Source organism: Apteryx mantelli, chromosome 3, assembly GCF_036417845.1.
Source record: "Apteryx mantelli isolate bAptMan1 chromosome 3, bAptMan1.hap1, whole genome shotgun sequence".
Classification (NCBI taxonomy): Eukaryota; Metazoa; Chordata; class Aves; order Apterygiformes; family Apterygidae; genus Apteryx; species Apteryx mantelli.
The window spans coordinates 136,308,809-136,322,554 of NC_089980.1; the positions used below are offsets into that span (position 1 = coordinate 136,308,809).

Genomic DNA, 13,746 nt, shown 5'->3' on the forward strand with positions numbered 1-13,746 from the left:
CTGAAACAATATTAGCCAGCTTTTTTGGCACCATACCCCATCAATGGGATTATTCACCAAGCACATACCCTGCAACCACTGAAATGACTGACCACAGAGTCCTGAACTCCAGCACTTCCAGTTTATTTGCAGTCCATCTTTAGATCTAGTCTCTGTAAAAGTTTTCCCTCCTTCCTCACTCTTACAGTTGAGAGAAGCTGCTGGCAGTCATCTAAAGGGAGGCACAAAACTCTGAACCTTCAGTAGGCAAAAGCTGTTGCTGTCCTCTCTCCCTGCCTCTGGGATTATTTTTTTAAACAACCAATTGTTGTCTTGTAAGTGAAAAGTGAAAACTGGAATTAACGGAATTGGTTGCATTCAGCCTTATAACTGCAGTATGTCTCTTCTGATGGTGCTTATAACTCAGTTTTAAACAGAGACACTGTAAATCACAGTGATTTATAGTGTCTCTGTCCATTGACCCTACTGCAGATGCAGTAATTCCTGGCAGAGATGGCAGAAAGGAGTATATCCCTCTACCTACACAGCTTCATCTTAATTCAGTATATTGGATAATGCTGCCTCTGTAATTATAGCTGAACAACAGTGTGCTGGGCTGCAAATCGGTGTGCTGTCAGCTCTTACAGGAACGGCTGCCTCTTTCCAAGGGGTGAAAATAAATCACTGCAGCAGTGCTTGGTACAGCTCACTTCCGCATGCTTGGCATAGTCTCTGTCCTTAGATGCTGTGTTTTTGTGTAAAAACTTTGCCAATCCCATCCCTCTATATCATAGAAAATATTAACTAGCTTTTACAGACTATAGCAGTGGCTCTTAAGCGAGAGGTGCGAGGCCTCGGTGAAGTCACAAGTAACAACTGGGATCACAAATCTGACAAGTGTGGTGGGTGTCTAACAATGTTTAGAAGAGGGAATGCATGAAACATGATCTGTAAGGTAATTTGAAAGCAGAACAGGCCACTTGCTCAAAGCCCTAAGCTTTCCATACACTGTCATGAGCCAAAGAACATAGGGAAAAAATGGGCTCCACAGGCATCCTATGTCCTTGGGGTCAAGACAGCAAGGCACTGGCACAATTAGCAGAGGTGCCTCACATCCCTAAACATTCAACTGAAAACAGGAAAACTTTGGTCCTTCAGCTGTTTGGTAGCCCCTGTGATCATACAAATGCCTCTGCTCAGAGGATGGGTGTAAGAGGGTCACAGCCCAAGATGACAGGCTCTGTTTCTTCTGACTCATTTCTACCCAACAAGCTGGTTTGCCCAGAAGCTTGCTCAAATAACAAAACCGCAGTTCACAGTCTGCACACAGGGACCAAGACACCTCAGAACCAATTAAACTACTTATGCAGTTGTGTTACTGTGACAAACAAAAAAGTAGAAGTGTACAACCACTTTCCTTCTTGCATCCAGAGGTACAAGGTACTTTGGAGACTCCTGTAACCTCTATGGAACACTTACCTCTGCCACCTCACTGTTCTTAAGGAACAGGCTTAACAGAGAAACCATAAAGCCCTTCTCACAACAACTGAGAGACCATCTGGACATCCTCCAGGAGAGGAGGAATAAGAAAGGCAGCTCACTTGGTGACTAGGGAAGGATCCCCACTCCCTGAGGGCACTGCAGGCTGGCACTGAGGACACCACCAAGTTAGTCTCTTCAAGCCATGCAAGGGTCCAAGGGTTCCCTTCATCACTGTGTGCCCGAGGGGACACTGCTCCTTCCGATAGATCTGAGGGTGCAACCCTTTCCCATGCAGCTTGCTCTGCAGCCAGTCAGAGCTGAACTGAATGGCGTAGTCAAGCAGACGCTCTAGATCCGAGAGAGCCAAGAGAGAGCCTTGTGTTAACGGATGAATCTTTGCCAGGTACAAAATCTCATTCTTAATGATGTTCCCTGGAAAGGGTCAGAAATAAGGAAACCGTAAGAATATTTCTTATCAAGATGACACAGAATGAAGGAGTTTAACGCCAGTTCTGTGATCAGCGTTTAAGGCCAATTAAGCCTTCCAGGCTTAATTTAGTACATATACACCTGTGGCCCCCATCACTATGACTTCTGCCTAAAGGAGACACAGCTAAGCAACACCACTCCCCATATCAGAGGTAACATACAAGGAGCAGACTTACATCTGGGAATAGATCTGATGACAGTATATTCCCACCACCCTTAAAGGAGACCTTCCTTTCCTTCACAAGGACAAGCCAATCAATAGTCCTTCCCACACCAAGACAGTTCACTGGGCTCACGTGATGCGCTTAAGCATATCCTCTCAGCTGAAACAGCTAGGAGCTTGCTTTGCCATAAGGCTAAGGAGTTAGAGGCTCAGACTTACAGCTTGGGATCTGCAGACATCTTATCCACCTTCCTCCCTTTGTTGTTCTGCCACCATGCCCTGGAACTCACCCAGCCCTGAAAAATATCTCTGGTCTAAGAGGGTGTAGCAGACAGGATTGGGTGTCCTGAGGGCATCCAGTGCCCGGCCACGGTGGAACTCCACAGACAGGATGTCAGAAGCAGGATCAGCTATCGGAGAAGAGCACCAATGCATTCGGCAGTTGTAGAAAACAAGGAAGCCCCCACTCTCAAAGTGCAGAACCAGCCTGGGAGGGGCAGAGAAGTTAAAATATTTAGTCAAAAACACCCCGAACCATTTGTTATATTCTGCTCTGGCTATAAAGACTTAATGGAGAGCAGAGACAGCAGCTTAGGAATGGAGCGAAAAGTCACCAGAAGACACAGAAAAGCCTGTACATGATGTAAGCTTACAGAGAAGGAGACTGTATACATGCTGAGGCACCAGCCCCATGGAAAGCAGATGCCAGTAGTTCTCATGAGATCAGGGAGACATCTTAATGTACCAGCTCCCCTCAGGCAGAAGGACTACTGCAGTTCAACAAGAGGGAACTGAAGACTGTACCGTGTCCCAGTTAAGCTGTTCCTTCCCCACAGCTCATCACTCCACACATATGTATGCACCAAGGATCAGCAGGCACTCCAATACACCAGACCACCATCTTAATGCAAGGTAGCCTCCTCTAGCGCTTTCGATCAAGAAACTTGCCTGTGAACCAGCACAACTCATGGAGAGTTGTTCCTTCTGCTGTCCTGTGGCCTCTTAGCCAAGGGATGACAGCAGGCAGAGAGAAGCATTAGCATCTTGGCCACCTGTGGCAGGTAAGCCAGATGACCAAAGGCTCTAGCAAAAGGGCCTACAATCAGTGGAACTGATGCTAAAAAAACCCAGCATACACAAAACTGACTGTATGTCTGAAATTGCTTGTGTTGAAACAAAACAATCCTTCAAAGGACTGCAAGGTGGGAACAAACTTTCTTCCCCTGTCCAAGCACACCACGTATGCACGTGCCAGACATCCAGTTTATGAGATATTTAACCTGAGTAATCAGTAAGAGCAGAGTCCATACTCTTTCTCAGTATTTACCCTTTGTTAAATACCCCTTCCAGTGGGACTTGGGACAAAGCCCATAACTGGCTCCAACAGGATTGTTTTCCACTCAGCACTGCCTTTAGCCAGGCCACTCCAGCCAGTGACTTCAGCTGCTCTAGATGTGTGCTGTTTACCCAAGGCTTCTTTATAATTGGGGAAAATGCTATTTTTAGGACATAATTCAATCTGGCATCCCAGAAGTTCTCTTTGGATAGTTGTCTAATCTAAACTGGTACTATGATCCCTAGGCTGGCCAGCAACATGAATCCTACACCTGCAATCAGTTAATTCTCTCATCAGATAAAACAGAGATGAAACACAGAGGCAGCAGGAAAGGGAAAGCATTAGAGAATGTAACTGGAAGAAGGCAGAAGGCAGCAAAAGAACAGAAAGCCCAACCAAAGACGACTCCTCACTAAAAGCAGAAGAACATGCAGTGCCAAGACAGGGTGTGCCCAAGGCAACTTCAACCAAATGATATGCTGGGAGATTTGTAAAACACCTGAAGTGTGGGAGTACCCAAACAGCAGTCTGTCTACTCCCCAATTTCTAATATGAGGTTGATCACACCCCATATTCTCTTACTCAATACACACCAATGGCATCTCTCACGCCCACGTGTTTTCACAGGTTTAAGAACTATTAGAGAGAAAGAACAAAACCAAAAGCATCCCCATGTAAGTTTAGTTTGAGAGACAGAAGACTGCCTCTCCAGGATGAAAGCAGGAAAACTGAGTTTGCTAGAAGAGGACTCAGCCAATACCTGGGTATAGGGTCCTTCCAGTCCCCTCTCTTATTGGCTTTGTTTGCTCTTGAGAATTCATTTGCCCGAATGCTGCCAAACAAGCCAAAATGGACACGCAGCCAGTTGCCTGGACCCCCTGCATCTGGGGCATCAGATCTGGAGTGTGGGACTTCCTGCAGCTCCTCTTCTGGGAGGCCTATCTGTGGAGCACAAGCCTGCTCTTGTTCCTCCTGGGCAGGAGAACTTGCCCCACTACAAGCCTCTCTTTGCAATGCTAGCTCTTCTGCAGTTGGTCCTAGCAGACCTCCAGCTGCCACAAATGCCAGGAACAAGTTCTTCCCATGAACCTGAGAAAAGAGGCAGAACATGCTGAGGATCCAGAAAACCTCTGGCTGTTTCCATACAAGTGACTATCTTCTTCAATCTCCCCTTTAGGCAGAGGGCACATCACCCCACCCTAAACACAGAAGGATTCACTAGGATCTGAGCCAGTCCCATCAGAACTGCAGTCACCCCTGAGCACCCCTTCTTCACCAACATGAAGCACAAGGTGTTCAAATGCAACTCCAGTGCAAAGCCTTCTCACAGACTTCCAACTGGCCCAAGAGACACATCGGGAGAGATGCTCAGGGTTTAAAAGTCTGTCATCAACGCTTCTCATTTGCTTCCTCACTTTGTGGGGCCCTGGAATATCTCAGGCTGAGGGGACCTAACCCAAGGGTGGCTCCAAAGCCACAGGCTGACCACAAGTGATTCCTTGAGCAGGTCACATCTGTGTCCCTGGCTAACACTATCATGTAATCAGAGGTGAGGCTGCATCAGCACATGAACTGCACTCAGACTTCAGTGTTTGGCCAGTCACCATCTGAGGGAGGTCAGGTGATTCAAGCCCCCAGCAGGACTGTTCTTCCTTGGAAACACACAGCCCAGTGTGACTATCTCAGCCACAAGTGTCCACAAGGTAGATATTTTAATTTAGCCAGGTGAAACCCTGCCCTCTGGTACAAGGGATGCAACTGTGCAAGTTCACAGCTGAGGGAAACAAGGCTGCTGCTCCTGACATCCACATACTGGAGAAGCCAACTCTCCATCTCCTAGAACCAGCCCCTGACAACACCAACTCCTCTTCCCTTGAGGCACATAGAACTAGCGCATTAGCACAATTGACCAAAACCCCAAATAGTTCTGGGTGTCTATGTGCCTAGCCACATCCCTGCCACAGAGCCTCTTTTTGCAAAGTTTGGGGTCAAAGTTACTGAAGCACAGAGCAGTACCCCAAAAGGGGCATTCACATCTCTGTGGCCACATGCCCCTACTTTGTGGTTACAAACAAAGCCTATGGTCCACCTCAAGCACAAACCTGGTGTCACTCTGGTTGTACACCAACTGTGATCCAGATGCAGGGCAATAGTGGTTTCCCTCAGACCTACCACATAATGATAAGGTTGTCTTTTATAGCTCACCTGAGAGTCCTGGAGCCTCAGCGCTTTCAGTTCATTCACATTGATCTTCCGGCTGCTTCCCCCCACTTTGATCACTACTTGTCCCACAAAAGGGGAGGTCAGCAGCTGGAACTTCTTCACCGATGGGCCCTCCGGCATCTCTGGCAGATGTCAACAGAATGGCAGGTGCTTCTCACACTTGGCGCCCTAAAGTTGAGGGGACATTGCAGCTCAGAGCTACAAAGCCAGTCAGAGGCTGAGCTCATGTCCGCATGAAAGGCTCAAAACAGTCCCTTCACCTCACTTCCCTTCAATCCCTGGGGCAAAGTCCATGGAGGGAGACAGGCTCCTTTCAGGTCCAGGGCGGTAGGGGAATCTTTATCCTTAGAGATATTCATGAGACTGAACAAAGCCCTGAGCAACCTGCTCTAATGTTAAATTTCATCTCGCTTCAAGCAGGAATTTGGCCTGGGACCCTCCAGAAGTCCTTTCTAACCAAAGCTTCTCCAGCAGTCAGAGAGGACCCTCAGTTAGACTGTTCAGAATCTCTCCTCACCAGAAACAGCTCACATGACTCCAGCCACTCATCATTCACAGCCTTAATGTCCCAGCAAAAAGGAGGAACACAACCTTACACAGATGTTACTAAACCTGAACCAGCTCAGGCCACAGTCAACCATCCTCCTCCTGATATAGCCACACCACCGAGGAAAGCATTGCTCCATGATCAGCATTGGAGTTAGATCATCCTCCTTGCTTTATCAGCTGCTTGCTACAGTCCCACTGTAACAGCATGGGGCAGATTAGAGAGCATTTGTACACTCTGCCAGCAACATCCAGGGTCATCAGACTCCGGCAAGAATGGCAGACAAAGCAGCGCCAACCCACAGCATCCTGTAGCTCACTCACAGCAGTTATACCAGTATAGAGGTGTTATTTCTGGCACAAGATCCCAGACATGTTACTTGCAGTTCTTTTGAGTACATCTGCCAGGACCAGGTACATAAAACAGCACAGTCCAGGGCGTGAAGAACATGGTTTGTTTTTCATCCCACAGTGGCAATTCCACCAGAAGATTATCCCACAAACCAGCACTGACCACAGGCTCTGCTTCAGGCTCCACAGTGCTCAGTACAAGGCTCCAAGCTACCTGGCACAGCTCTGAGACTGCTGTACACTTTCATGTCAACCTACCCTATGAAGAGGCCTCTCCCAGAAGAGGCATTCCCACCTCATGCTAGCATCTCATCTTTTCTGCTGACTGGGCTAGCTCAGATACAGCAGCTCCCAGATGCTGATCCCTCAATTGCTACAGAAACACTTGCACAAGAGGAAGAACAGGGAAGATGGGCAGCAGGCCAGGAACGTCCCAGGCTTACCTCAGCGCAGAGCAACTGTGAAACCTGAGCCCTCAGCACTGTGTGCTGCTTCCCCACCTCTCCAAGCTGCCCTTTGCCACAACAAGGGGACATCCTTGTTCACTGATGCTCTCAGCCCAGCAGAGACATTTAAGCAACCAGCAAATTCCATTCACAAAAGAATCACAGAAAGGCTGAGGTTGGAAGGGACCTCTGGACATCATCTAGCCAACTCCCCTCCTCAAGCATAGGACACAGCGCTGCAAACAGCGGTGAGGTGCAGACATACCCACAACAGGGGCAGACAAGACAGCACAGCTGTAAAAGCCTTCCTGTGCCGCCACATGAGTCAAAGCCCTTGGAAGAGCTCCAGAGGAAAGCACACTAGGGAACCAACATTAACAGGATTCAGGATGTGAAGTAAGAGATATTAGTTGTTCATACTAGCTGGAAAAGGCTCAACGGAAGAAGACTGAGCTTTATTCCTGCAACACCTGGGTCATGGGATAGTTATTCACAGGCCCACTCCAGTCTCACCCACAAATGCTGCATTTACAACTCTAAAGCCTCCATTTTGTCACAACACAATATCTAGGAAGATGTCTCAAGCCTTCCCAGAGCACAGAGGCATATTTCTCTATTCTGAGCTTCAGATTAGAGGCATGCTGGGTTCAGACCTTAGTTCAGCCAGTAACAGATCAAGAGTCATCCAAAGAGATATTTCTGCTGCCAAAAGTGCCATCAGCAACCTGGATCCCTGCGATCAACTAAGAGGTCTGCCCACATCCCAGGCCTTTGGGGTCTTCCTCCTGGACTGTTCTGGCACTGGATTAATATCAGAGGGCACAAAGCGAGCTCCAGGACAGCTCATGCAGCCCAGAGTTCAGACCCCCACATCAGCTGCAGAGCTGCACAGCTCTGATTGCCTCTCATTTGTTTCACCAAGGGCTGGTCCTGAGAGGCTGCAACTGCTCAGCACTTCCTAAGGTCTTAATGCACATGCTCCCCCACCTGCAGCCGGTTTGGACAGCAGTGTAATGCTCTTAGCTCTCCAAGAAAAGTGCCTAACCCTTGCCCCAGGCCTTCAGAAAGAACAGCATCTACTTTCCCTGGTCCCCATCTCCCCCCTACCCCCTTCTCTCCATGGACTAGCTGGAAGTATCTCTCTAGCTCATCTTTTTACTCCAGGGCCACTTCAGTCTCTTCTGAAAGAGCTCTCTCCCTCCTCCAAGGAGGATCACAGTTACCAGACCTCTGTAGGGCAAGTCACCCCTTCTCCCTAAGAATATGACCACTGTACCCCCAAGCCTGTCTTGGCAAGCCACTTGGGCTACAAATCCAGCCTGCTGGGACCAGCCATCTGCAGCAGCAGGGGGCTGCCCCACAGCACATCTATAATCTTCTTAGCAATCAAGCCCTCTAGAAGGGGGAAACAAACAAACAAAAAAAAGCCATGCAGTAAAAACTAAAAAAAAAAAAAAAAAAAAAATCTGGTGGCCCCACCAGATCAGGGATGGGGGAACCCTCAGATCTCATATCACTACTGCCTGTTTCTCTTCCACCACATAGACTGCAGTTGGTTTCCAGTCCCAAGCTGGTACCACTATAGCTACCAGGCTTCCAGAAGAAATCTTCCCCACCTACGCACTCATTTTGGTTGGGCTCTTTCACTCCCCGCTGCCAGAGCCAAGCGCCTGCACCACGCTGGGACACGCTTGCACTCCCCTGTGCAAGCATGCAACGAAACCGGTATCGTTCCCTGACCAAGCCAGCTTCCATAGGGGATGACCTGGATAATAAACACAAGGCTGCCAGGTTCCTCCACCTCAGTCCGGTTTTAACCCATGCCCTGATCGCATCCGCTCCGCCAGCTCACCTGCTTGGAGCGACTCCGGTCCCACACCCCGCTGCGGAGAGCGACGGGGATCAGCAAGAGGCAGGGCAAAACCCTAGGAGAGCTTCGCGACCCTGCACGAAATTCCCGCAGGGATTTCAACACGCAGCCCTGACCCTCCACGTGCGACTCGGGGAGGGCAGCTCTGCTCTCCCGGCCCGTCCTCATCGAGGTCAACTCCTCTCCCTCCCTCCCCGGGGGAAGAAGCGCCCTAAAAAAAGGGTATTTTCTTCCCAGTCTGCTCCAAATCCCTGCTGTTACCTACTGAGGGGCCCCAGAGCCGCTCTGCAGGACCCGCTGCCGACACGCCGCAGGGAGGGGTGCCGGGCCCCTGCCAGCCTCCCCCCTCGCCTCTCCTCTCCCCCAAATTGGATTTCCTCTCCCCAAATTGTGTCCATTTCCCAGGCGCCCTCAATCGAGCGCCGAGTCGCAGCTCTCCAAAGCAATCGAGCCCCGCGCTGCCCCCCCCCCCCCCCCCGCTCCACGGCCCCGCACCGGAGCGCGGAGGGAAGCGGATCGCCAGCAGCATCGCCTGCGCGCTGCGGAGCGCCAAAGCAGGCGCAACTCCCGAGCCCCGGAGCCCTGCAGGCAGCCCCAGTGCACGCCCCCCTTCCCACGCACGCATCTGGGGAGGAGGCAGCTCAGCCTCTGCCCTCCAATTTATTGACCCGGTTTCTCCCTCAGGCTCCAGAGCCCTTCCTCTGCCCCATCTCTGTTCCTAAGCCCTCTTCCAGTACCCCCCCTCCCCAGCTGCCTCCCGTCACCAGCTCCTCATCCTCGCAGCGCCCTCCCCAACCCACCCATATCTCCTATACCCAACCTTGCCCATACCACGGTCTACACGCAAAATCTCCCCCCACCTGATTTTACAGGGGAAGGAGGACCTTCGCCCTTCCCCCCCCAATAGCAGTGGAGCTCCCTGATTGGCTGGCATGGGAGCAATGGGCGGGGTTTCAAGTGCTTACCCCACCCCCACCCCCACCCCTACCCCCAGTCGCACCAGAGCTCAGGGACTGGTTGAACTGGGAAGGAGGCTGAGCACCCTAGGGGAAGCTTGGGTGCTTGTATGAGCGTTGTGCTTCTGCAGCAAGCAGAAGTGGCTGAGTGCCGCCCTTGCTGGCAATGTGGTTTTGGCTCAGGTAGCCCATTGGAGTTCAGCTGGAAGCAATGAGGCTACATCAGCAGTGTATTAAGCAAAACTGTGTTAGGGAGAATTGCAAAAAGATGAGATGCACTGTTATTAAGGTGCCCTGAGAAGCCTTTCCTCTTTCTGTTGCATTTGTAGAATTACCTGCTGCATGGAAACATACTGGGTGCTTCTCCCCCCCCCCCCCCCCCCCCCCCCCCCCCGTGGATTAAAAGAACCATTGTTTCTCAGGATGCACTGAATATGTGCTCATTTACCATTGACCCACCCCAAGAAGCCCACCAGGTCGGTCAGAGTCAGGCAGAAGCCGTCTGGTTTTATTAACATTGTTTTATTTCCATTAGTTCTAAAGGTGTAGAAGTTACATGGATTGGTAGCCATACTACTTCACAATATATATTTTTTTACATCTTTAAATAATTACAGCTTGTTCAGTTGGTTGGTTTTGCCCTCCCCCTTACAAATAAGTGTCTGTTTTTGTGGGACCTTCCCAGCTGATCTGGGAAGCTTTGAACTTTATACATGAAAAAAAAAGCAGAACGAAACACCACCCCTGACATAGTCACAGCTTCAGAGTTATATTAAGAAATGTTGATCGGTATTAAAGCTCCCTTACAATATTCCTGAGCTCCTCCTGATTGGAGAGGGTCCAGTCAGCCCATAAGATTGCAAGTGAAACATGGAACTCTTCTGATCAATTTATATAAAAAAAGAACTGGAACGATTCAAGATATTGCACTTTTGCAAAGAGGAAAGACATTCAGAAATGGTAAATGACCTTTCTACCTTTCAGGCTCCCCATCCTGATTCTTGTCTGCCTATTTCACACTGGTGACCACCAGCCCATAGCAAAGGTCTGATTTGACTGTTTGCACAATCGAGCCTTGTACTGAAAATCCTTAGGTATCAACATTTACATGTGTGATTAATAGTGACCTCTAAGGGAACAGCTCTCTCAAGGACGTTTATATATGGGCTTAAGTGTTTTGCAGGACTGGGCCCTTCCCTCTTACTCCTCAAGGCACGCATGATTTTCAGTTCTGTACTTGTGTAGGACCTGGCCCAGTCACTAGGACCTCCAGGCACAATGCAGTGAAATAGATTACTACAGTGATATTAGCAACAACAGTAATAACGCACTGGAACAGGAACTCAGAGAGGTTGTGGGGTTTCCATCCTTGGAGATATTCAAAACTTGACTATCAGGCTTCGAACAACCTGTTCTAGAGTGTGTATGGGATGAACAATAGCTCTGCAATAGTTTTGCATGAATGAAAAGAATGACAGAACCAGGAGTATCTGAATTTCTGCTGTAGGTAGTGGAAAAGGAGAGACAAAAGAGCTCATTTCTACCACTCAGGAGAACCAGACTGTCCTCACAGCTCCAGAGTCCCACCTTTTCAAAGCAGATATCTGTCTTGTTATCAGGGTCCTTGTAAATGCTCCTCACCGTTTTCCAGGAACCATTTTCAAGTCTTTAAGGAAGGCTGAGAACCAGTTAATAAAGCTCTGCCATGGTTGTCTAGATAACCTGAGGGGGCATGAGCCAGGCTCATGTCCTGTGGGGGTTTTTCCCTCTTGCATTTCAAAAAGACTCCTTTATGGCACCTCAGAGTGTGTATTAAGGGCAGGAAAGAATTTCTGCCATGGCATTTGGCTTTGAGGGCAGTAGGAGGAGCACAGTAATAGGGCAAGGTAGACAGAGCACCTGGGACCATCAACATGAAAAGAGAAATGCTACATATGTTTGGTCTGGATCTTAGCTCCTCTCCAGGAGGCCATCTGCTTCCCTCCCTCTCAGATTGCCCACAGTGGTTTCAGGTATCCCAAAATGTGGGCATTAGCCAAGTGGCATCTGGGGGGCATCCTGTCACGAACAGGAATTCACAGCCAGATCCCAAGAGAGCTCAGCTGCCAGATACTAAGGACTATAGTTGAAGGAGGAGGCTGGCTAAAAACTGGCATGCCTGAGGAGAAATGCCTTTATGTCTTCACTGCAAATTCATATTCTTTGGTGCTATTTCTCCCCAGGTGTTTGAACTGGTAGCTTTTCTGAACGGAGTCTCTTTTCATTATCTTCCCTTTACCCTTACTCTTAATCAAGTCTCCAAAGGCCTGATACAAGACTTCACACAAGTCAACAGAATGTTGGGTAATATCCTGGCTTCTTCTCAGTGGCCTGTCAGGCCTCAGCAGCATCCCAGAATTTCAGTATAACATTTTATTCATGTTTCATTGACTGCGTCTTCCTTATCTGTAATAAGCACACTAATGAGGGTAGATCCTGCCTTAGTCTCAGCAAGACAGAGCAGAAACTCTGTGGGTATCTTAGCAGTGAGGGACTGAAAAGCCTCCCAGATCTTGGAGTCCATTCCCATGAGCCAGTGAAGGTCACTCCTCGTCAATGTCAGGACAACACTTCCGACAGAGAAGCCCACCAGAAGACCCTCAAGGTGTAAACACTGTCCTGCAAGCCCCATGGCATCACTGCCATGCTCTTCTCCTCTAGAGAGCACAGAGACATTGTCACCCCTCCAAAACCCTGTGAATCTGAGTTACTACTCAGAGCAGAGATAATGTGGAGGGGTCCAAGCCTCTACTGTGTCCCCACTCCCTGTAGTCCCAGTTCCTGTCAAGACCAGTCCAGTTGAATACTTCTCCTTAAAAAAGCATCTCTACCATCACGGGAAAAAGGGAGAGGTCAAAGATAATACAATGCCATTCTTTTGCTTCAGTCATGTGCATGGCTTTCTTCCTCCCCAAGCCATGTACCTCGGTATATGGTTGGGAACATGCTTTCTGGAAATGTTCAATAGCAAGAGACGGAGGACTTTATATACATCAGCACATTTCAGGGGAATGCACAATTCCTCTTCTACATTTTCACTTCGTGGTTCCATACTCAAGTTCTGGGTGCAGGGAAGAAAGAGAAGAGCTGGGAAAGTAAGAGGAAGCATAGGAGAGTCTGGGAGTGGACAGAAACAAGAATGGAGAATTATGCAAGATGACAAGTCTCCCAAAAATTCTCTGCCTAGACAGGCAGGCCTGGCCCTCCTTGGAGATGTTGATGAAAACATCCCAGCAAGCATCTAGAGAAGCACTGATAAAGACTGCACAGGGGGCTGTGTCATCTGCATTGCTGGAGTTTGTTAAGCACATGCTAGACAAATAGCAGCCAGGGATAGCTTAGTTAGAACTGATCCCTTTGGTACAAGGGAATAAGCCAGTGACCTCTCAGCATCCCTTCCAGCTCAATTTTCTCAGATTCTCTGGTTGCTGAGAGCCTTGTGAGCAAGAGTGAACACCGGTCTCTTGTTTAATACTCATGCATAAAAGGAGTTATGCTTCTTTCGTAGGCAAGCAAGTCTATGCACATGCTTCATAAAGAAAATGGCCCTTGCTTGCCTCCATTAGAGAGCTGAAGATCCCAAAGATGAAGAATCCTGTTGTTTGTTGTGGAAAGTGAAATCCGTAAGGGTTAGACATGGGGGATGGTCAAGGTCCAGCTGTTGGGAGCAAAGTGGGCACTCATAGTACACCCAAAAATAAATGTCAGACAGATTTCATCAATGGCAGCAAAAACAACAGAAAAGAATGAAAAATAATTAAATTAAATGTCTCTAAAGCAACAGCACAGCAGCATTAGAAGAACAACTTTCACTTGCTGTGCTCTAGAATAATCTCCAAGCCTGGCTTGTAGGTATCCCTAAGGGA

The 13,746-nt window shown here is 48.9% G+C and overlaps 1 protein-coding gene across 2 annotated transcripts; it reads right to left on the minus strand.

Annotated features, from left to right (window-relative positions):
- Positions 1-106: 106 nt before the first annotated feature.
- NEIL2 (nei like DNA glycosylase 2) lies at positions 107-9,236 on the minus strand. 2 transcript variants are annotated; one of them, XM_013941985.2, is made up of 5 exons: positions 9,151-9,236; positions 5,655-5,840; positions 4,210-4,538; positions 2,404-2,600; positions 107-1,893 (listed from the first exon to the last, which is right to left on the minus strand). In XM_013941985.2, the coding sequence occupies exons 2-5, from the start codon at positions 5,790-5,792 to the stop codon at positions 1,577-1,579; spliced, it is 981 nt and encodes a 326-aa protein (XP_013797439.2). In that variant the 5' UTR covers positions 5,793-5,840; positions 9,151-9,236; the 3' UTR covers positions 107-1,576. The 2 variants fall into 2 exon arrangements, with proteins under 2 accessions (XP_013797439.2, XP_013797440.2); XM_013941986.2 differs by lacking the exon at positions 9,151-9,236 and adding an exon at positions 8,868-8,884.
- Positions 9,237-13,746: the final 4,510 nt, after the last annotated feature.

What these genes read in the sequence shown, in the direction of transcription:
- NEIL2 (XM_013941985.2), bottom strand. Translation starts at nt 5,792, where the DNA reads ATGCCGGAGGGCCCATCGGTGAAGAAGTTCCAGCTGCTGACCTCCCCT. An exon ending in TGAGGCTCCAGGACTCTCAG is followed by an intron (nt 4,539 to 5,654) that starts GTGAGCTATAAA and finishes CTCTTTTCTCAG; the next exon opens with GTTCATGGGAAGAACTTGTT. An exon ending in TGGAAGGACCCTATACCCAG is followed by an intron (nt 2,601 to 4,209) that starts GTATTGGCTGAG and finishes TGCCCCTCCCAG; the next exon opens with GCTGGTTCTGCACTTTGAGA.